Genomic DNA, 24,369 nt, shown 5'->3' with positions numbered 1-24,369 from the left:
AAAATGATACCCAACTTAGGAAAAGTCGGGACTTTGCCGCTGCCTTTGGTTTCCAAGCAGGAAACACCGGCATTAAAATTCTAGATTTCTTCACTACAGTCAGGCCTCAAGGAACCAGAATTTCAGTGTCTTTAGCACAATTACAGTCATGTGAAATATTTCTTAAGATGAAATCCAAGACCAAAGGAAAAGTGAATTTCCCGTTGTCCCCTCGAAAAGAAGGAAAAAAGGTGTTCAGAATGGGAGGGCTAATTGCTAAGATTGACACAGGATAGCTGGGAGCATTGCATGGTGAGGAATAGCAGTCCACAAATATAGTTAGTACTGCACCTTCCAATACAGGACGCTACAATGGGACAAGGCTGGGGATAGAAGACTCAACTTACCCATGATACCTTTCATCTGGCCCCATTAATGATACAAAGATTGCCTTTGAAATAATAGAACAAAGAATGAGACACAATGAATTTGTTTTTTGTTTTTAAAGTTCATTTATTGAAGGACTTGTCATTTATGTTTCATCAACTGCTCTTGTTAAGTTGATTTTGATCATGCGGGTAGTTGGAGGTGTTCCTCCACGGAGACCAGCCAGGAAAATCTGAGGTTTGGGTACATTAGTATTGCTTTCTCGCTTGGTCTGTGTGCCATTATCCTTCAGTGGGTACACCTGGCTGCAGTTGTCCCTTCTCATGTGACTTAGATTGGTCTGCGCTGAGTGAGTTAGCTTTTGACGCAAGTTTGCCTGAATATAAAAAAACAAAGATAAAAGAATAATCACAGTTGCATTTAACATAATGTGAGATTATGTTAAAGGATTGCACTGCCTGAAAGACTTATAAATGATTTATTCTTTCTTATCAAGGGTGGATTGAATAAACTGATCAAATTCTAGGATGTGTATAAAGCCTATGTCGACAATGAACTAGCAAGGGGAAAGCACTTTCCATTTCTTTGGTACAAGATCAAGACTTCTTTTTGTTTGCCCAGGCATTTTAATTCATTTTACTTCCACTGCCTGCTTCATAGGTTTGTTACCTGTCAGTTTTATTGTTATGAAGGATATGTGATGTTTATATATTTATTTATATTATCATTATTGTACACCACCCAGACACGATGAAGGAAAGTTTAGACATTTTAAAGTAACAAAGTAAAAGCTTCAGCATGAATGTTGCACTATGCTATTCCAAACAAAGCTGAGAACAAAAGACGGAGGGGCTAAAAAATTTAAGGTCAAATGCATGGAGTTAAGTCTGAAAAGATCTGAGAGATAATTGTTATTTGCAGTTTGTATGAACTAGTCTCTCAAATCATGTTGACACAAACCAGTTTGATGGCTTTTCTTCTCAGTTCCCATTCATTCCACTCATAGTTCTTCACAATATTTGGTGGCAAAATATGGACGTCTGTCTGAGTACTGGTGTCACATTTTGTGATGGGTATCATACTCTTCTTGTCTTTGGCTCTGATCTGTAACAACAACAAAAAGGAATAGCTATTTTTTATTTCCACATTTTCACCTTCCAACCAAGCATTAGATAAAAACTAAAAGGGAAGATATATCAACACCTCATCATTTAGCACACTTCCAGATGGGGCTGTTTGGAGTGTTGAGTGTACTGAACCAATGCATCCAACTACCACAAGCCACTCTGGAACTGTGCTATTCTCCATGCTAACACAGCGAAACCCACAATGAACTAGTAAGGACAAGACACTGCCAAAACAAGAAGTGTGGCACCAACCTTATGCATTAAGAAGTACCTCTTCTTGGAGATACTTCCTGATCAACTTCCTGTATTATTAAAATGGTAGCTATATTGCTTTTGGAGCATAAGAACACAGGAGCCTGCTTCATCAGGCCAATGGCCCATCTAGTCCAGCATCCAGTTCTCACTGTGGCCAACCAGAAACCTATGGGAAGCCCACAACCAGGACCAAGCACAAAAACATTCTCCTCTCCTACGGTTCGCAGAAGCATACTGCATCCAACAGTTGAAAAAGAACACAGCCATTGTGGTTAGTAGGGACCGATAGCCTTGTCCTCTATAAATTTGTCTACTCCCGTTAAAACCATCCAAGTTGACGGACATCACTACCTCCTGTGGGACAGAACTCCATAGTTTAACTACATACTGTGTGAAGGAGTAGTTTCTCTTATCTCTTCTGAATCTTCCAACATTCAGCTTCCTTGGATATCTACACATTTTGAGAGGGAGAAGAACTTTCCTCTATCCACTTTCTCTATGCTATGCATAAGTTCTATCATATTGCCTCTTATTTGGTTTTACTCTAGAATGAAGCTTTCTTGGAGTGGCCTAAATAAGTAAAGGATAAATGTGTTGAATACCTGAGAATAAGGGGCAAGGGATTCAAATTGCTGATGAAGTTCAAGCAGCTGAATAAGCTCTGCGGATTCCTTTGCTTTTTCTGCAATCATCTTAATGCATTTCTCTGGATTCTTGGCAAAATTATATGCCGCTTCCTTGGAACTAAAGGCATAATATTTCTCCCGAAACTTCATGATTCCAACAGCAAGGTTCGCTGACAACAAAGCACAAAAGAACAGAGGATTTCTTCATGACATTCCTAATGCAGATTATAGTGTTTTCACTTTTGAAATTAAGAATGGCTCTTGTGTCTAACCTGTCTGAAAATTCAGTCAACTTTAAATCATGCTCTCCCCCAGCAAATCACTTTCTATGGACTAAGAACAAGACTAAAGTATTTCATAGCTAATCCTGCATGATGTGGATTACATCATTAAAAAGAGGAATACCCTTTTAAAAATTGCACTGTTAAATTCTAGTTTCTTTGCTGGACAAACAAATACAAATTTATGCTTTGAATGGAATTCTAAACAGGGTGCTGTTAAAGCAGTGGAGGCTCCGACATCCCTCTTCTCTCCAACCAAGAGAATTACCGTATTTTTCGCTCTATAGGACGCACCAGATGATAAGACGCACCAAGTTTGGGGGGGAGGAAATAAGAAGAAAAAAATTCTGAACCCCAGAAGCCAGAACAGCAAGAGGGATCTGGCTTCTGGGATAGCCTCTTGCTGTTCTGGCTTCGGGGGCACTCTTTGAAGCCTCCGCAGGGCAGCAGGGTGCCTTCACCCCGCTGCCCTGCGGAGGCTTTGCGCAGCTAACCCCAAGCTAGAACAGCGAGACGGAGGACTGTGCAGCGCTCCATCTTCCTGTTCTGGCTTTGGGCTTAGCCACATAGCCTGCATTCGCTCCATAAGACACACCCACATTTTCCCTTACTTTTTAGAAGGGAAAATTGCGTCTTATAGAGCAAAAAATACGGTAGTCTCCAATAGACTGGCACTGATTGGATTTGTCCTTTTGTCTTGTTGATATGTATGGTCTTCCTTTCAGTAGTTTCTCTGTCCCAACTACCACCGATCACTGTGTATACTAGTTTTCTAATTCCCTTCCTCAGCTTTATTTCCCGCCTACCAAATGCTTGTCACTGTTCCTTTCCTCCTCACCCCCACATTCCTACTGCCTCAAATTCTTCTCCATCTCCATTTATAAGTCAAGCCCCAGTAGTTTGGGTGGCAAGCTCTTTATATGTCAGGTATTTTTATTTTATTTATACAGCAAACTTCTATAAAACTAAAGCAAGGCAGTCCACAACTTAAAACATAATATGAAGCAGTAAGAATGCTCTTACAAAGCAAACTGGACTTATCTACAATTGGCAAACCTGGGATAAGAAGACCATCTTTCACGGCAAAAGTGTAAGCACAAAACCCATGGTACTGAATTTGCACTTGGCTGAAATTAATGGTGGTTTCTGGGAAGAGCCATTCTTCTACCGTAAAGTCAGCGGGATTTACTTTGCTATCTGAAATATATATTAAAAAAAACAGCTTAGGATATATTTTCAGTATCAGAAAAAAAAATTAGAGTGCTTCCAAACAGGTATTTATTGCAGGAGAAATTTGCTCATGCATGCAGATTTTTATTATTATTAGTTGCAATGTCCACACAATATTGTTGGTGTCAAAATGACAGAGTACATTTCTCCCACCCCCCAGCATTTAATCAAGATGTTCCCTTTCTGGGGGTAATATGATGTTAAAAACCTGTTGCCAAGGACCCTTTTGCTGTATCTCAATAACCCATTTGCAACATTGAGGTCCTACCTAGAAACACCCCAGATCATACTCATGTATAAACATGGTTACTGGGGAAGGTTGAGACCACTGAACCCATGGCACAAGTACCTAGTGAGGTACTGAATAATCTAGTATTTCATATATTAGGTGGGAAGGTTCAGGGCAACTTTTATTTATTACTTAGATCCACAATATTGGCCCTCAGAACAGCTCACAAAACATTTATTTTAAAACGTATTTTTCCCCCAAGCAATAACACAATTCATCAAAACAGCTGCAGCAAAAAGCAAAGGCCCAGGTAACCTTTTGCTGATTAAGGTTTCCCTCGGAGAAGACATTCCTGTACCCATGTGGCACCTATGGAATAACAAGTTTCCTTACCAATGTACATACTCGGCAAGTATCTGGGAAAGTACATAGCAAGCTCTGTTAAAGATGACAACCCTGAGTACTAAAAATATTTTTAAAATATTTAAAACTTAAAAAAAATAATACAAAAATATTTTTTAAGAAATAAATAAAAACCACTGCTGTTTCTTCCCAGATCTCTTAGTTGAAACTATGAACAGGTTCTGACTCGGAAACTAGCAAAGTTACGTGCAGCAGCTAACTTCCCAGCACCATATTTTTCACTCTATAGGACACACTTTTTCCCCTCCAAAAATTAAGGGGAAATGTGTGTGTGTCCTATAGAGCGAATGCAGGCTGCGCGGCTAAGCCCAAAGCAAGAACAGGGAGACGGAGCACTGCGGAGTGCTCCGTCTTGCTGTTCTAGCTTGGGGATGGCTGTGCGCAAAGCCTCTGCAGGGCAGCGGGGTGCCTTCACCCCGCTGTCCTGCAGAGGCTAGCAAGGCTTGGGATGGCTGCGCGCAAAGGAAGGCTGTTCCCAAGCCAAAACAGTGAGATGGGGGAGTCTGTCTTGCTCTTCTAGCTTGGGGACGGCTGCGTGCAAAGCCTCTGCAGGGCGCCTTCACCCTGCTGTCCTGCAGAGGCTAGCAAGGCTGTTCCCAAGCCAGAACAGTGAGAGGGAACGGAGGGCTCCATCTCACTCTTCTAGCTTGGGGATGGCTGCGTGCAAAGGAAGGCTGTTCCCAAGCCAGAACACTGAGACGGAGGGCTCCGTCTCGCTCTTCTAGCTTGGGGATGGCTGCACGCAAAGCCTCTGAGGGCAGCGGGGCGCTGCGCTCCAAAGGCTTCAGGGATCTTTGAGGCTGGCGGTGGGGGAAAGCAACGCTTCCCCCCACTGCCAACCCCACAAGCTCGGGTGAATACACCTTGAACGCACCTTGTTTTAGAGAGGGAGAACAAGAAAAAAAAAATTCCCCCTGTTCTCCCCCTCCTATGGTCCGGTGCATCCAATAGAGCGAAAAATACGGTAATTAGTGTTTATAGACTACTAGTAGGTCTCACCACACTCAGCTTAGAAGGAAATGTTTCCGCTTTGAATGAGAACAACAGAAACATAGAACAGCTTTTAAGGCCAGGAGTATACAAGATACTCATTCCACACTCAGAACCGACAATGGCATGGTTCTGACACTTACTAGACCAGTGTCCCAATTCATGTATGTGTTGCGTGCATGGCACTACATAGCCGCCCTGTGTAGGGCTTATGTTACATATTACCGGTATGTGTTTCATGGAGGAAGAGGAAGTATGCACACCATGTTCAAGATGGAATAAAAAAGCAGCAGTAAGTGAAATATTTACTATTTTTAGATGATATGGAAAGATGAGGCTATAGTGTGGCCTAGGAACAGTTTGCAGCACAGGAGGTTTTGATACTGCATTATTTTTTTTAATTTTCTGAGAGCAACCCAGAGAACATATGTTATTGGGCAGCCATACAAATTTTTATTTATATCCCGCCCTCCCCAGCCAAAGCCGGGCTCAGAGCGGCTAACAACAGTAAAAGTAACATAATTTACATAAAAATCACAATCTATTACGGTAATTGAAATACAGTCTAAAATCAATTCATTCTAAAATCAATTCAGAATCAAATTAATGGCAACCATTGGGCTAGAGTTCTATGAGGATTACCAAAGGAGGGGGTCAGACTGTGCCTTGGCCAAAGGCCTGGTGGAGCAGCTCTGTCTTGCAGGCCCTGCGGAAAGATGTCAAGTCCTGCAGGGCCCTAATCTCTTGCGGCAGAGTGTTCCTCCAGATCGGGGCCACAGCCGAGAAAGCCCTGGCTCTGGTTGAGGCCAGCCTAACCTCCCTGTGGCCTGGGACCTCTAAGCTGTTTTTGTTTGAAGACCGTAAGGTCCTCTGTGGGACATACCAGGAGAGGTGGTCCTGTAGGTACGAGGGTCCTAGGCCGTACAGGGCATTAAAGGTTAAAGCCTGCACCTTAAACCTGATCTTGTATTCCACTGGGAGCCAGTGCAGCTGGTATAGCACCGGGTGAATGTGATCCCAAGGCGAGGACCCCATAAGAGTCTTGCCGAGGCATTCTGCACCCGCTGGAGTTTCTAGGTCAGTCTCAAGGGCAGCTATATATATATATATATATATATATATATATATATATATATATATATAGCCATAAGTGCATGACACATGGTAAAGGCAAAAGGTAAAGGACCCCTGGATGGTTAAGTCCAGTCAAGGCGACTATGGGGTATGGCGCTCATCTCGCTTCAGGCCGAGGGAGTCGGCATTTATCCACAGCTTTCTGCATCGTGTTTCCAGCCTGACTAAACCACTTCTGGCACAACGGAACATCATGACAGAAACCAGAGCACACGGAAACACCGTTTACCTTCCTACCACAGCAGTACCCATTTATCTACTTGCATTGGTGTGCTTTTGAACTGCTAGGTTGGCAGGAGCTGGGACAGAGCAATGAGAGCTTACTCCGTTTTGGGGATTCGAACCGCCAACCTTCCAATCAGCAAGCCAAAGAGGCTCAGTGGTTTCTATGACACATGATCCTTATTTAGCAATAAAATGGAAGCGCTAGCTCTCAAAAGGCTAAGAATCTGAAGATAGCAAGAGTATTCCATTGACTTTATACATTAATTCAAAATGCACAATTATGGTTTTAGTACCAGCACTTTCTTTTAACCTTTCCTCATCAGTTTTTACAATAATATCTTCAAGAAGAGATTCCATCACATCTTCTGGAAAAATCACTGAATGGGCTCCTAGGAACTGCTGGAGATTGATAGTCAAGTTATTGAGGAAACTCAGCACCAGGATCTCGTCTTGAAAACTGGTCCAAAGGTTAGAAAGTGCAATGAATATAGGCTGGAAGGGGGGAAAAACAAAGAAACTGAAGTTGTATTTGCAAAATTATGCTGCCTGCTTGCCAAAAATATGTAGTCTGCTGTTCTTTATATATACTCCACAGGTGAGGAGACAAAAGCAGGGGGTGCAATTCATGATCTTAAACCCTAACAATTTGAATTGTAAAGGATTTTTGAAGGAATATTTACACCCTCTCCTCTCCTTAACATGCATCCCTGATTTCTTTATGTTATTTCTAGCACAGCATAGGACCAAAGACTATCACGGTGCCAGGATATATACTCCTTGTATACAATAAAGCAATAGATTCCTCTGATGAAAGTTAAACAGTGAACAGGGAATTTTCATGCTGTTAAATTGACAGAAAGCTATCTGTACAAACCTACAGAACTTACAGTACTTTCTTTTTTAGCAGCTCTGTGTAAAATCCTAGAGACAAACTTGCTACGATGACAGATCTGATGTCCTGCAGGGTTTTTTGTTTTAAATAAAGCTGCATGAAGATGCTGGGTGGGTTAATTCTCCCCTGTCCCTGTAATGGGTTATTTCCCCAATCTGAATACCCCACCCCAATATGCTCTATGGTATCATATGGGCACCTGTATGCTTTGTTGTATGTAACAAATTGTATAGTTCCTGGGGGCAGTTGAAATTGGGAAAACATCGGGGGGTCGGGGGTCGGGTCAAGACCCCTCTCTCAGCACTATCAACAAGCTCAAAATTCCCTTGGACTAGCTGAGCAGAAAGGCAAGGATCCTGCCTCTCTCTTTCTCTTGGTGTAAAAGAGGTCTGTGTCACTAACTCAGCATGGTGTCTATAAGAAAGCAGCTACAGAATATACAAACACATACACAAGCTAGTCCTTTTTACATTCTTGCAATTTAGGAACTTACATAAACCAGAGACGTAGGCACTGCTGTCTTTGCCTGAATAATACTTTTTAAGTGCTCCATCTGTGCTGCAAACTCCTTCTGCATCATGTCAACTTCTTGGGCACATGTGATCACATCAGACTGAAAAGGCAGCATACAGCAGATTACCAATGGAAATTCAGGATAACATTTCCACAGTTCATTGAATCTACCACATCTACCCAAGCTCATTGAGTGGCCTTGAGGCAGGCAGTATCTGCAAGCCTAACCAACGTCCCAGGGCTGCTGTGAGGATAAGTAATGGGACGAAGCAGGGGGCAGGGAGAGAACCATGTATGCCATCTTGAGCTCTTTAAATGAAATATGGGATGGAATAGACACAGAGAGACAATCTCCAATTAGATTTTCAGTCATCAGGACATGTACTACAGTGGTGCCCCGCAAGACGAATGCCTCGCAAGACGGAAAACCCGCTAGACAAAAGGGTTTTCCGTTTCTGAGCTGCTTCGCAAGACGATTTTCCCTATGGGCTTGCTTTGCAAGACGGAAACGTCTTGCGAGTGTTCCAATTTTTTTTCGCTCCCCCCCCCCCCGTTTCTAAGCCGCTAAACCACTAATAGTCTTTTAGCCGCTAAGCCACTAAGCCTTTAATAGCCGCTAATCCGCTAATAGCGCTAATCCACTAAGCGGGTTGCAAGACGAAAAAACCGCTAGACGAAGAGACTCTCGGAACGGATTAATTTCGTCTTGCGAGGCACCACTGTACTATATTGCTTCATGTACTACAGAGAATGACACTTCTTTTCCACTATGCATGAAAAGGAGTTCAGTCCAACTTGGAACCCTGTACAATTCTCTACCAACTAAAAGTTGGTTCCTTAAATTGAACCTCCCCCTCCTCACTTGGCTCTTCTTCATCCGGTGGCAACATAGTTGGGAGGGGCCAGCCAGCTGTGCCAGGGAAGTGAATTAATAATAAAATAATAATAATACAATTTCTATACTGCCCTTCATCCAAAGATCACATGGCAGTTTGCAATATAAAAACACAAAAATACATACCATAGTGACAAACGAAAACAATACTCCCCACCGCCATAGTTTAAAAGGCCACAGATTGTTTAATTAGCCAAAGGCCTGGGAGAAGAGGCATGTTTTTGCCTAGTGTCCAAAGATATGTACCAAAGGAATGCTAATCAACTGAGGCCCTTCTTTGTGTGACCCCTCCATGAGAGGTCCAGAGGGTGGAAACATGAAAACAGGCCTTTTCTATGGTGGCTCCCTGTTTGTGGAATGCTCTCCCCAGGAAGGCTCACATGGCTCCTTCATTACAGATCTTTAGGCACCAAGTGATAACATTCTTCTTCAGCCAGGCCATTCGCTGATTAAACAATCTGTCTCAGGGGAGTGGGTGGATTATAGGTGGTTTTTTGTTTTGTTTTGTACAGTGGTACCCCGCAAGACGAACGCCTCGCGAGACGAAAAACTCGCAAAACGAAAGGTTTTTTCGTTTTCGAGTTGCCTCGCAAGACGAATTTCCCTATGGGCTTGCTTCGCAAAACGAAGCTTGCCCCGGGGACAGCGGGTCTTCTCTTTTGAAGCAAGGGGCTGCGGGGAGATCGCTTCTCCCCACCGCCCCTTGCTTCAAAAGAGGTCCGGGGGCAGCGGGGAAGAAGCGCTTCGCTTCCCGCTTCCCCCGACATCTTTTGCAGCAAGGGGCTGCAGGGAGATCGCTATCTCCCCGCAGCCCCTTGCTTCAAAAGAGGTCCGGGGGCAGCGGGAAGCGAAGCTCCGATGCCCGGCGGGGGGGGCGTCTCCTCCCGCCGCCGGGCATCCGAACGAAGCTCCGATGCCCGGCGGGGGGGGGACGTCTCCTCCCGCCGCCGGGCATCCGAACGAAGCTCCGATGCCCGGCGGGGGGGGGGACGTCTCCTCCCGCCGCCGGGCATCCGAACGAAGCTCCGATGCCCGGCGGGGGGGGGGACGTCTCCTCCCGCCGCCGGGCATCCGAACGAAGCTCCGATGCCCGGGGGGGGGGACGTCTCCTCCCGCCGCCGGGCATCCGAACGAAGCTCTGATGCCCGACGGGGGGGGGACGTCTCCTCCCGCCACCGGGCATCGGAACGAAGCTCCAATGCCCGGCGGGGGGGGGGGGAGAACGTCTCCTCCCGCCGCTGGGCATCCGAACGAAGCTCTGATGCCCGGCGGGGGGGGGACGTCTCCTCCTGCCGCCGGGCATCCGAACGAAGCTCCGATGCCCGGCGGCGGGGGGGGGGGGACGACGTCTCCTCCCGCCGCCGGGCATCGGATGGCTTTCCTGAAGACTTGGGGTGGGAGGAGGGTTTTCCTTCCCACCGCCAACATTCAGAATGCTGTTCTGAATGTTGGCGGTGGGGAGGAAAAACCCTCCTCCCACCGCAAGCCCCGGGAACAGAGGAGAAGCGCTGCCTTCCCCCCCCCCGCCTGCCTTCCCCCCCGCCTGCCCCGGGCGATCTTAAAATGCTGCCGACCCCCAGCATTTTAAAATCTCCCCCTGTCCCGGAGAAGTCCTCCGCTGTCCCAGGGTTTTTTAAAATGCTGGGGGTGGGAAGAAAAGCCCTTGTCCCCCCCCCCCAGCCTTCAGAAGAGGTCCGGGGACAGACTGTCCCCGGACCTGGTCTGAAGGCGGTTTCCCTAGGAACGCATTAATTGATTTTCAATGCATTCCTATGGGAAACCGTGCATCGCAAGACGAAAAAACCGCAAGACGAAGAGACTTGCGGAACAAATTAATTTCGTCTTGTGAGGCACCACTGTATTTGGGTTTTTAATTTATTTTTTATGTTGCAAACTGCCCTGTGATCTTCAAATGAAGGGCAATACTATATATAAATTTACTAAGCATAGTTATAAGTATACAAAAAGCTTACCGGCACAATTAATGTATATGCCAGCATTCTAGAAGGGATGCAAAGTATAAAACAATCTTACCAGAATGATGCAGAGGAAAGCCTCGTGTTGTCTCACGTTGTACAGGACTTCTTTTAACATTGTCGTTTTAAGTTCTAGCTCAGCATTTTGACTCAGGTGCATCATTTCAATCAAGGCTGTGTATTGGTATGCCAAATCCTTGGAAGCTTGCAGTTCTATTTCTATATGGTGGTTGGCTGCTGGGATAGCTTCATTCAGAATAGCTGGTACTGTTGACACAGGGTTGGTTTGAAACATATAGAAGGGGCATGGCAGTAATTACTAAGCATGGCAACCTCAAATTCAGTAACTAACCACAAGCATTTTTCCCACCTATTTCTGTCTAAAATAAACAGGGCTGACATCCGAAGAGATGCATGGAGCCTTCCATATGAGCACACCAAAGCTTTTGTGGGTTCCCTTCCTCTTGAACCCCCTTGCATGCCCTGAAAGGTCTCTCCTGAGGACTGAAAGAACTCAGAAGAGCATCCAACATAGTTTGAATGACTGCAGACAAGACTGGGCATCTGCAAAAGGACTTTTAAGCTGGCATCTTTGGATGCTGGTTTGGGTCAATAACCTTTTAAAAGTGCTGGGTTTTAGTCAATAAACTATCATATGTTAACTGACTTTTCCACCTAGAATCATAGAATCATAGAGCTGGAATAGACCACAAGGGCCATCGAGTCCAACCCCCTGCCAAGCAGGAAACACCATCAGAGCACTCCTGACATATGGTTGTCAAGCCTCTGCTTAAAGACCTCCAAAGTAGGAGACTCCACCACACTCCTTGGCAGCAAATTCCACTGTCAAACAGCTCTTACTGTCAGGAAGTTCTTCCTAATGTTTAGGTGGAATCTTCTTTCTTGTAGTTTGGCTCCATTGCTCCGTGTCCGCTTCTCTGGAGCAGCAGAAAACAACCTTTCTCCCTCCTCTATATGACATCCTTTTATATATTTGAACATGGCTATCATATCACCCCTTAACCTCCTCTTCTCCAGGCTAAGCATGCCCAGCTCCCTTAGCCGTTCCTCATAAGGCATCGTTTCCAGGCCTTTGACCATTTTGGTTGCCCTCCTCTGGACACGTTCCAGTTTGTCAGTGTCCTTCTTGAACTGTGGTGCCCAGAACTGGACACAGTACTCCAGGTGAGGTCTGACCAGAGCAGAATACAGTGGCACTATTACTTCCCTTGATCTAGATGCTATACTCCTATTGATGCAGCCCAGAATTGCATTGGCTTTTTTAGCTGCCGCGTCACACTGTTGGCTCATGTCAAGTTTGTGGTCAACCAAGACTCCTAGATCCTTTTCACATGTACTGCTCTCAAGCCAGGTGTCACCCATCTTGTATTTGTGCCTCTCCTTTTTTTTGCCCAAGTGCAATACTTTACATTTCTCCCTGTTAAAGTTCATCTTGTTTGTTTTGGCCCAGTTCTCTAATCTGTCAAGGTCGTTTTGAAGTGTGATCCTGTCCTCTGGGGTGTTAGCCACCCCTCCCAGTTTGGTGTCATCTGCAAATTTGATCAGGATGCCCTTGAGTCCATCATCCAAGTCGTTGATAAAGATGTTGAATAAGACCGGGCCCAAGACAGAACCCTGTGGCACCCCACTAGTCACTCTTCTCCAGGATGAAGAGGAACCATTGATGAGCACCCTTTGGGTTCGGTCAGTCAGCCAGTTACAAATCCACTGAGTGGTAGCATAGTCAAGACCGCATTTTACCAGCTTCTTTACAAGAATATCATGGGGCACCTTGTCGAATGCCTTGCTGAAATCAAGGTAGGCTACAACCTGTCTTCTCCTAGTTCCAAAAATAAGCATCTGAAGAAGTATGTTGTCACCTATGAAAGCTCACACTATTTTTCTAATACGAAACTTATTTAAAGTTAGTCTCATGGTGAGACTAAAAAACATTTCTTTTTTCTCTCAGGGGGCTAACACGGCTTTCTATTTTATATAAATATATAAAAATCCCATGAAAGGCTTTACAACAAGCCAATTTAACAGAGTTTTTAATAGATAATACAGTACAGATTATCAATTTTGAAGATATTCAATAAAGTTAACCTGCAGCTGAACAGCATGTTATCACATCTCATTTGGAAGATCAACTTAAATGCAGTATTTGCATGAAGCAATTCAGATGGGACTACTTAAAAAATTGGTGATCAGTCAGCACTGAGCATTTCTGCACATTTGAAAGTGGCTTAAATGGCTAATACAGACATCATCAAGTTTAGCACCTACTAGTATATACCATACTTTATGGTCCATACTGGACCATAAAGAAGGCTGATCGCCGAAGAATTGATGCTTTTGAATTATGGTGCTGGAGGAGACTCTTGAGAGTCCCATGGACTGCAAGAAGAGCAAACCTACCCATTCTTAAGGAAATCAGCCCTGAGTGCTCACTGGAAGGACAGATCGTGAAGCTGAGGCTGCAATACTTTGGCAACCTCATGAGAAGAGAAGACTCCCTGGAAAAGACCCTGATGTTGGGAAAGATGGAGGGCACAAGGAGAAGGGGACGACAGAGGACGAGATGGTTGGATAGTGTTCTCGAAGCTACCAGCGTGAGTTTGACCAAACTGCGGGAGGCAGTGGAAGACAGAAGTGCCTGGCATGCTCTGGTCCATGGGGTCACAAAGAGTCGGACATGACTAAACAACAAGTATATACCTACACTCATCAATGCCTTCTCCTCCCTTCCCACACTCCTTGTTGAATAACCGAATTCCTGTGACAATCATGGTGAGCTCCTTCAACTGCCTCTCTTTCTCCTTCTTCGAAAGGGAGAGGAAAGCAGCAAGTTCTGTTTGAGGGAAGACACTCTGCAGGGCAGCTGTAAAATATTAAATGTGGAAAATGTCATACAAAAAAAAAAAAGGCAGACAACAGCTGTAACATCAAATAAAACAGAAAGGTGAGCACTAGAAGTTATTTGGGGACGAGACCACAATTTGTTCACATTGGGTTGCTCCCAGTCGGGGCTTCATTTTGCAAATCAATCATTTAGGTATCACCAACAGGTAACTGGTGTGGGTGTATCTTACTGGATTTTCCATGGAAACACCCCTAGTATAGTAAGATACTTATTCACATTTGAGATCCCACTATGCTGGAGATCATGGCTTGAATCCTAAGAACTGTAAATGTTCTGCTTGTGGAATGGGAATTTCCCAATCTTTTTATTCCTGTTGCAGCCTCCTTTGCATGCCCTCCTCCCCTGGACATAGTTAAGTATAAAGTATTTTAACTTACTAAGAGCTATAAAATGCTAAATCTTATGACGGCTGAAGAGGATAATCAATAACACTCAACTTAAACTGAAATCCTTATGGACAAAGCTACATGTGTTAAATTGCCCCACCCCTCTCTCTCTCAAAAAAAAAAAAAGGGTGTCAAGAGCCTCTACAGAATTTAGAGACTTTTGGCACACTTTCCCGCCCCCAGTATAAATGTCAGTGAATAAGGCCATTGGGAGACATTTGCTAATTCTGCGCACTAATTCTCCTTCCAAGAGGTAAGAATCTGAATAATTTGGACTTGGGGACTGAGGGGGTTAAGGACCTGAAGAGTGTAAGGAGGGATTAGGATGGAGATGAATGACATGCAAGAGTAAGTGGTCAAGGAATATCATCAGGGAGGCGGAGGCTTGGAGGGAAGTATGGAGTTGTGCAAGGCATTAAAGCAGACCACCAGACTACAAGTTCTGCATGAACTACCTAGAATCTCAGGTATAGAATCTTGTATGCAGAATAGGATAATGCCCTTATTAGCAATTAGTTTGAATGGAAGGCCACAGTGAGTAAGGAGGTGAATGGTGAATGGCCAGTTTGGGCAGTTGTCAAGTGCCAAGAACACCACCACTGCTCTCTTGACACAACACTTGTGACTTGGTTAATACACAGCACAGGGGCTGTGTCCTCCTCGCTGCATCCCTTCATGCTGTGTTGAATGCTGCTTCAGAAGATCTCCATATCTTCAGGAAAGGGTTGGATGGTTGCTTGCATTTGGCCTGTTGGATATGTGAAGTGTCTTTTTCTGGCTCTCAGATTATGTTCTATTCTCAGCCTGGTTTTGCTATCCGGAGCAGATATTTGTATATGTACTTTTGAGTGTTTTCTTTGATTTTTTTTACCAGGGAGGTACAGTGGTACCTCGCAAGACGAATGCCTCGCAAGACGGAAAACCCGCAAGACGAAAGGGTTTTCTGTTTTGGAGGCGCTTCGCAAGACGAATTTCCCTATGGGCTTGCTTCGCAAGAAGAAAGCCCATAGGGAAATCTCCGGGGACCTGTTTTAAATGCTGGTGGTGGGGAGCAAAGCCTTCCCCCCCTCCGGCCTTCAGAAGAGGTCCAGGAAGGCGGGCGGGGGGGCGAAAGGCTTTGCTCCCCACCGCCAGCATTTTAAAAGCAGTCCGGGATAGCAGGGAAGCGCTTCCCGCTATCGCGGACGGCTTTTGAAGGCGGGGGGGGGAGCAAAGACTCTCGCCCCCCGCCCGCCTTCAGAAGAGGTCCTGGACCTCTTCTGAAGGCGGGCGGGGGGCGAAAGTCTTTGCTCCCCCCTGCCTGCCTTCCCGGGAGAGCGGAGAAAGGCAGCGCGTTTCTCCGCTGTCCTGGACGGCTTTGGAAGGCAGGCGGTGGGGAGCAAAGACTTTCGCCCCCCGCCCGCCTTCAGAAGAGGTCCAGGACCTCTTCTGAAGGCGGACGGGGGGCAAAAGTCTTTGTCCCCCCTGCCTGCCTTCCCAGGGGCTTTTACATCGCCCCGGACAGCGGAGAAGTCCTCCGCTGTCCCGGGTGATTTTAAAATGCCGCCCGCCAGCATTTTAAGATCGCCCCGGACAGCGGAGAAGTCCTCCGCTGTCCCGGGGTTTTTTAAAATGCTGGGGGTGGGAAGAAAAGCCCTTGTCCCCCCCCCCCAGCCTTCAGAAGAGGTCGGGGGACAGACTGTCCCCGGACCTGGTCTGAAGGCGGTTTCCATAGGAACGCATTAATTGATTTTCAATGCATTCCTATGGGAAACCGTGCATCGCAAGACGAAAAACTCGCAAGAAGAAAAAACTTGCGGAACGAATTAATTTCGTCTTGCGAGGCACCACTGTATACATATTCTGGATTGATTCTAGATTTGCTGTGAACTGCCACAGGTACATACTGAGGCACAAAGGCAGCATACAAATACTTCAAAACAAAAGAAAGTAAAAAGATAGTCCCCCAACTAGCCACCGATTGTTGCTCAGTTCCTATGCAATGACTACCACCATAAAGTGCATATTGGCAAAACTCTTCACGGCATATATCTGAAACGGTTACCAACCAGTTGCCTCTCTAATGACCTTGATGTCTGTAGGGGATCCAAGGCCAGAGCGCAGCAGGACATAGCTGACAATTTTTCGATAAACACTTTCCAATTCCTCTCTGGTACGAGCACGGCTATCTGTAATTTCTCTGCCCACTGGAGCAAGGCGAGAATCCAAAACACGATGCTGTTCCTTGATTAACTCAACTAAAAGGAAACACAGAGGATGATACAAAAGCAAGTTATATCACTGGTGCCACTTGCATGCTTCAGCAGACCACATAGTGATGCAGATTTCACTGGACTTGATAGTTCTTCAGTTACACCTCAGTTGTAACCCCAAGACACAGAAAAGCCAAAAGACTTTCAACTTAGCTAGTTGAAAATGCCCATATTTCACATGCTTAAATCCTCCCATGCTCTTCTCATTCTGAGGGCTGCCATCCTAGGGCATTATCTAGTGAACATGCTGAGGTTTACATACAAGTAATCACACATAGGACTGCACTATGTAACATAATTGCACAAACTCAGTTGTAGTAAATTGAGACAGTGGAATGTATCGGTTCCATTTATTTGGTACAGGATATAACTTTTAAAAAAACATAAATGCACTTCCAGGATTTTAAATGCACAATAAATATTAACTATTCTAATGTTAGGTAAATGTTGAATATTTTTTAAAGAGGCAATTTAATTTATAACCTCCTTATAGATTGCATCTCTTAGCATGTTCACATATTATTGGATTTGCTGTTCCATTGTATTACAGTACTATAAGTTTTCACATGTAGCAAGAATAGATGCATTGTGGTTGCGATCCCATGTAAATTTACTAGACAGCAAGTCCTCTTGAACACAGTGTGACTTCTGAGTAAACATGCCTAGGATTGTACTATCACCATATTCACATTAAATTATTCCACACATTGATTACCTCGACTGATATAGTTCATATCAAAATAAACTTGCATCTTAATAGTGTCCAGGGATGGATTGCTTGTGTCAAGCAGTCTTTCAATGGAAAGCTAAAAAGAGAAAATGTTGATGTAAGTTATTTCAAGCCCCTTAACTAATTATTAAAATAATATTACTGTTGGGCACCCAGAAACACCATGCTACAGAATTTATACACGTGAAACAGAATCCATCAGTTTAATAGATTTACAAAACAAGGTGCCCTTTGCTTAAACATTACTTGAGAAAACAGATTAAGGGGCTGAGAAGCACCACTGCAAGAACAAAATGTTGTGTTGCCATACTGTAGCTTAAAGACACAAAATGTTCAGTTTTTGTAATTTACTTGTTCCTAAATAGCATAATGGGACGCGGGTGGCGCTGTGGGTTAAACCACAGAGCCTAAGACTTGCCGATCAGAAGGTCGGCGGTTCAAATCCCCGCAACGGGGTGACCTCCCGTTGCTTGATCCCTGCTCCTGCCAACCTAGCAGTTCGAAAGCACGTCAAAGTGCAAGTAGATAAATAGGTACCGCTCCGGCGGGAAGGTAAACGGCGTTTTCGTGCGCTGCTCTGGTTCACCAGAAGCGGCTTAGTCATGCTGGCCACATGACCTGGAAGCTGTACGCCGGCTCCCTCGGCCAATAAAGCGAGATGAGCGTCGCAACCCCAGAGTTGGTCACGACTGGACTTAATGGTCAGGGGTCCCTTTACCTTTACCTTAAATAGCATAATAAGTGGACTGCTGCCTAGAGTTGAATAATACGGATTAGATTTTTTGCTATTGCCTGCTTCCAGGTGGCTGCAGGAACTCTGAAGTGCACATAGCTTCATGAAGCTACTCATTCTCATCACAGAGAGGAGGCAAGCAGCTCCACACACTCTAAAGCAGCAAATATGCAGCCCTCAGCCTTGACACCAATAATCCCTTCTCCACAAGCAGTCTCATATACCACTGCATGCAGCCTGCTGGTGCATAATACTAGGCTGCAGACACACAGAGAGATTTGTTGCTTGGAATACTAGTTCACTAGTGGCAATAAACTAGTCTAACCACCTTCTTAAAATCTAACATATCTAACAACCTCAAAATCACACACAGGAGGCTTTCTTTAGAACAAAGCATTTTCATCTTTAAGGTGTCCTACACACCTCAAAAGGGCATGTATCAGAGTTTGAAGCAATGATATATGTATGTAGCTGTGCTTCTAAAGCCATTTATGTGAGGCATATTTTAAATTCTACTTATTATGGCTGAATTCATTAAGTGTCATCTGCTCGCCAAATTTTCATTACACTTAAATCAAACGTTATATTTTGTGTTCATCAACTGGGTGTACAAAATTATGATCCAACTGTACAAGTTTGGAGAAGCAGTTGGGGGAGATTTCAATGTATAATGAGAAAATGGACAGCAGTCAAAGGTTTATCACTGAGTGATATGTGGCTTTAGATGGCTCTAAAAGAATAGGCCTTAAATGATTTTGTGGTCTGAAACGTAGCTTTTTATTAATTTGGTAAACACTATACACAAAACAAAAATTTAGGCTGTAATCCTGAGTAGAGTTAGGCTGCTTAATTCCCACAGACTTCATGAGTTGCTTGAGAGACTGCTTTAATTTGTTGATAAGTCTTAGTAAGTTCATTGAAATCAGTATAAAAATAGTTAAACAAATATTTAGATTCACAAAATTACCTTAATAAGTTTTTGCACATCAGCCTTTGTAAGGGTCCTGTCCACATTAAATCCATTCCTTGGATCCAACACAACAGCTTTCACCTATAAGTAAAAAGAAACAAAAAGCAAAAACAAAAAACACCAGGCTTCCAGTTAAATATTTATCTTGTGCTCTTAAATATATATTACTGCCAAATACAACCGCAGAATAAAACAAATTAAATGTCCCAACTGCTCAAGGTTTCCCCACTAAATGTCATTTCCCAGTTTAATTTAATAGGCATGAGGACTAACTTCCTGGTCCTAGCAAGCATACTTACTTGGAAATTTTATCAAAATCAATGGGAACTAAAAATAATTTTTAAATATGCAATAAATGGTTGAGTGGTTAATTTATCATTCTATTAAATAAAATATAGAGCAGAGCCCCAAAAGTACAGCCATTATGGTGGCACTGGATAGAAGCAACCCAGTATGAGGTTTTATTCTGCTCTCAGTTCTAGCCTCCTTTTAAACATTGCTTGGAGAAGTGTGGTTGTGAGCTCCAGAGAAGAAATATAGGGGCCTCATTCCCAGCATTTGGGGAAGTAAGTACAAATGTCATCATTACCTGCCCAGCTCAAGAAGCAAAATGCTAGAGTAGGTGTACTACTGTGGAAAGCACAAGAAGCAATGAGTCTTTCCCAGTCTGCAAGTGGAGGTAGAGCACTGTTATTGCGGCTAGTAGCCACTGAAAGTCATGAATACTCTTCTCAAACCATCCAGGTTGGTGGTCATCATTGCTTCATTTGGAAGTGAGTTCCTCAGTTTAACTATGTGCTGCGTGAAAAAGCATCTTCTTTTGTGTGTCCTGAACCTTTCAACGTTCAGCTTCCTTAGTTGTCCATGGGTTCTAGAGTTCCAAGGGTTGCCTGCATAACTCTTGTGTTACAGTGGTACCTCAGGTTAAGAACTTGATTCATTCTGGAGGTCTGTTCTTAACCTGAAGCACCACTTTAGCTAATGGGGCCTCCCGCTGCCGCCGCACCGCCGGAGCACGATTTCTGTTCTCATCCTTAGGTAAAGTTCTTAACCCAAGGTACTATTTCTGGGTTAGTGGAGTCTGTAACCTGAAGCGTATGTAACCTGAAGTGTATGTAACCCGAGGTACCACTGTACTTGCATTTTAGCCCCAAGACAATCATGTTTTGTGATGTTCTGTTCCTTTAACATTATTTTAATGCCACAGGAGTGACATGTTAACATGACTAGAAAGCAGCGTTTGAGACTCCTATTGTTCTAGGCGCATTTTGCAACAGGGAATTTCATTCGCATGAGCAGTTTCTGAGCTCTGGGCACAGTACCGCGTCTAAGATTTCAGATTAAAACTGCCACTGCTGGCGCTGAGGGCCTAAGAGGAGAAATTCCCCTCACCTCAATTTCCAAGAGATTGATACAGCGTCAGGCAAACTGATAGGTTTCGCTGCAGTTCATTCATTTTCAGCTTGGTATTCTTGTTGTTTAAAAAAGCGTGCCTAGACATTCGGTTGTGGCTGTTAAGTTGTGGGCGAACTTGTCAGACAACACAGCGATTCTTTAAACAGCTCTTCTTTATTCAGATACCAGAACAGAACTAGGCTGAGGAGCTCAGTCAGCCTGCTTATATAGAGCTCCAGAACAATGCAACTGTTGCCATTTTCTAAAACTATCCAATCACTGAACGTCACTTTTCGATCCTTCATTTGCATACAAACTATCCAATCACTGAATGTCACTTTTCGATCCTTCATTTGCATAACTATCTACAGTATCCCCCTGCTGGCCCAGGGTGAGAACTTCAGTACATAACACCGGCACCCATAACCTATGTTTAAGGTGCCATTTAGCTCCTAGCTTTCATATTTCAGTTTCTAACACTGCTAGAAAGAAGAGCTTTTAAATAAAGCACATTAGCAAACTGTGTATTTTGCACTTACCATGAATGCCACCAGAGTTTCTGATACGGTTTGACCTTTCATGGCACATTCTTGTCCTATTTCACGGATGATATTCTTTATGACACTTTCAGCTTGAGAGTGAGTCATTCTGCATTATCAATATATGAAGGGCTCACGTTACAATACATGGTAATTTTTTTCACAGAATAACTGACAGTATTGTGATTGCACATGCAATTAAAACTTCCTCAATCTTTTAAGTTTTCAAGAAGCTGCCTACTTCTGCATAAAGAAACAATATTATATAATACAGTACTTTAGTTAGGGATTATACATACCTGTATCTTAATTGAGATTTGAAATTGTGCATTTTTGAGAGAAAGGGAGGCATGCTTGACACTCTTTTTAAGCATGCCTCAAGCCATGGAAGGCTTCAGTTTATGTATTTCTAAAATGTATCAGGCCTTGTTCATGTGAACTAGCTATGGCATTTAACTTTATCAGTTGCCTTTTGGGGGGAAAACACCTTTGTTCAAGTTGATGTAATAAAATAGATAATCCTGATTTTATGAGATGAAATTCTAATTACTTTTGTGTTTTACATGTTCTTATTCCACTCTTCCACCTTTTTTCTTAAACTTATAATTAAGAGCTAGATTGTGTGTGTATATATAGACACGCACACACCTTATTTGCTGTGTATATGTATATCTTAATATTTACTATGATTTATTCATTATTATGGATATTGATGTTTATGTGATTAATAATAATAAAGATCAGATTATGTAAACAAGATGGGTGGATGGGAGTGTGCCTTGCTGGATCCAAGGAACAGCCGGGAACATTGGCTCCTGATGGTTCCTTTGCAGTCCCATCTTTACCCACACCATATCTGATGTCATGCATGGTATCAGGTGTGGGATGTGTGGGTATGACTTCCTAAAAATGGCCTGGTGGGCCATGTTTGGTACATTGGTCTGAGGTTCCCCACCACTGTGATATCAGTGACAAGAGTGAGAATTCCTGACTCCCTAGCTGTGCATGCCCTTTTCTGTCATGGGCTGTGTTTTTACACAGCTACCATTTGATTTTGATTATGCTGCTTAATGGATTAAAATATATCTAAGCAGTGTACAGAAAACTGAAGCAACAACAGGCAATTTAAGCCAAAATATTGCACAGCTACAAGAAAAGTGTTGGCACTCATGGCAGAGTTGCCTGGCTGTGTCCCGTCCTTGGACTCCACATTACATTATTTGGGCTTCCAGAGTTAATTACAGCCCATGCCCTTTTTAAATGTTGGGGAGGGGTGTGGGTTTATTGGGCTGTTTTTGTTATCTATTTTGTGATTTTATGTTGTAACTGCCCTAAGACCTGCAGATATAGGGCGGTATACAAATTTATAATTATTATTACTATTATTATTATTTCTGGTATAAACAGTGCTCTATTCCAGAGTTCCCCAACCTTGGGCCTCCAGCTGTTTTTGGACTACAACTCCCATCATCCCTCGCTAGCAAGACCAGTGGTCAAGGATGATGGGAACTGTAGTCCAAAAACAGCTGGAGGCCCAAGGTTGGGGAACACTGCTCTATTCCCCACTTTCTCCTCCCGCTTGGTGGGATTCCTTTGCCCCTCAGCTGTGCGGCAGACATGAAGAAATTCAACAGGTGTTTAATACTCCCCCCCCCCCGAAGTGCAGCAGTGGGGAAACTTCACCTGTGTAATTTCTTTGTTCTCTATAGCAAGGAAAAGCACCAGAGTCCTGGGCAGATGGAGGAAGGGGATACTGGCGACCCTCTTGAAGGAATTTAACAGTATGTGATCTGCCACCCCGCTCACCTGGATCCAGTAAAACTCTCCCCCCGCCCCTTGGCCCTCCCGTCTCTGTAAATAACAATAGTCTCTCCCCGCCCAAGACGAGCACGGAGATTTACCTGCTTCTCCCCTCCCGCCTCACGCGGCGCCCTCGGAGCCTCCTTCTCTCGGCCCCTGAAAGGGAAGAAGCGCCCGCGTCGTGTTTCCGCGGAGGAGCCGCGTCTCCATGGAGACCTACGGGGCCTCGGAGTAGGCGGAGCTAGAAGGCCGGAGGCGGCGCAGTCTCAGGTCAGGCTCAGCGGTCTTCGGAATGGGCGCGCACGTGTTCGCTGGGGGACTTAATCCACCTCTCGACCTCTGTGAGCTCCTGCCTCCCCGCCGCGGAGCTTATTGTCCCCACGCTTGCCTACCCCACTGTCCTCCCCTGTTTCTCACATACACACACTCGTTGCATCCATGGGCATAGCTAGGGGGTTTTTTTTTGGGTGAGGGGCAGGACTTGGTTAGGGGAGGCAGGACATTTGAGGGGGAGCAGGGCCGACGTGATTGGTCAGTTAGTTAAGTATTTCTACTGTTTTACTTGATGGGGGCAGCTGCCCCAGTCCCCCCTGGCAATGCCTATGGTTGCATCCCACAGGACACGGTGCGAATCGTAATAGCCCACAGGGGTCTCCAAGCACACGTCCCACCCTGCTGGAGGATGCGTCGCCAGCCTGTCATTCTTTGTTGCTCTTGCTGGAAACGCAGCCGGAGAAATGTTCTTCAAAGCAGCATCTCTTCCTAGCAGCTATGCGCTAGGTTTTAAAACACACAAAACTCAAGAGATTGTGACTTCCCAAATCCACCTAAGAGGCATTTGGAAGCTGTTTTCTGCACCCCTCTTAATAGCGTCTACTGTGGAACTACTGTGTTGGACACACTGGTTACTGTTGGGCCACACGAGATTGTGAGAACTGTTTTCGGCATGCTGCCTATGGGAGGACTTTCCTAAAGTGAATCCCCTGAGCAAGGGAACACTATTTGCAAGCTAATTAATGCAGTCTGCTTGATCCTTTTGACAATCGCACAGGACAACATTGTTGGCATCCGTCTCTTTTAAAAGACAATGGGGTACACCTTGTGGGGTGAAGTCAAACTGTTGGAGAATCACAGCACTGCTGTTGCTGTAGAGGCTGGTAACCATGATCTCCCAGGTTTTTGCTGCATTAGCAGCACAGCAGTGAACTCTTGATGTGCAAGCCTGGGCAGTGTGTATGTAGGTCCTGGACTGTCAGGTGACAAGACCCCACCCCCCAGCCTCGCTGATGCAGAGATTATACAGTGTCTGCTCTTTATTGAGCTTATAGAGCTTTCATTTTGTGTCCATCAGTCATTATTCTGCATCTTTCACTGCATTTCCACATCACTTTCCTAACTGAAAAGTCATGGGGGTGATTGATTTGTTGTTCCTCAACACTTCCATGCACTTTAATAGGGCACACCTATATCTGATTGTGT

The 24,369-nt window shown here is 44.5% G+C and overlaps 1 protein-coding gene and 1 long non-coding RNA gene across 4 annotated transcripts in view; one reads left to right on the top strand and one right to left on the bottom strand.

The window, feature by feature from the left end:
- Positions 1–467: 467 nt before the first annotated feature.
- On the bottom strand, positions 468–23,116 carry CFAP206 (cilia and flagella associated protein 206). Of its 2 annotated transcripts, none has more exons than XM_081187505.1 (13): positions 22,992–23,116; positions 21,091–21,199; positions 19,154–19,237; positions 17,439–17,529; positions 16,520–16,708; positions 13,885–14,043; positions 11,221–11,429; positions 8,272–8,391; positions 7,180–7,378; positions 3,712–3,852; positions 2,351–2,544; positions 1,327–1,470; positions 468–742 (listed from the first exon to the last, which is right to left on the bottom strand). In XM_081187505.1, exons 2-13 carry the CDS (start codon positions 21,196–21,198, stop codon positions 512–514), a joined length of 1,869 nt encoding a protein of 622 aa, XP_081043631.1. In that variant the 5' UTR covers position 21,199; positions 22,992–23,116; the 3' UTR covers positions 468–511. The 2 variants fall into 2 exon arrangements, with proteins under 2 accessions (XP_081043631.1, XP_081043632.1); XM_081187506.1 differs by lacking the exon at positions 22,992–23,116 and adding an exon at positions 22,774–22,901.
- Positions 23,063–24,369, top strand: part of LOC308583517 — a 2,219-nt gene continuing 912 nt past the window's right edge. Inside the window, exon 1 of one of the 2 annotated variants that reach the window (XR_014006269.1) lies at positions 23,063–23,160. This is a non-coding gene — a long non-coding RNA (uncharacterized lncRNA). Of the gene's footprint in view, positions 23,232–24,369 lie in introns of both variants that reach the window. The other variant, XR_014006270.1, reaches the window with a different exon arrangement.

Source organism: Podarcis bocagei, assembly GCF_964188305.1.
Source record: "Podarcis bocagei genome assembly, chromosome: 3".
NCBI classification, from domain to species: domain Eukaryota; kingdom Metazoa; phylum Chordata; class Lepidosauria; order Squamata; family Lacertidae; genus Podarcis; species Podarcis bocagei.
This window is presented reverse-complemented; position numbering and strand designations above follow the sequence as displayed.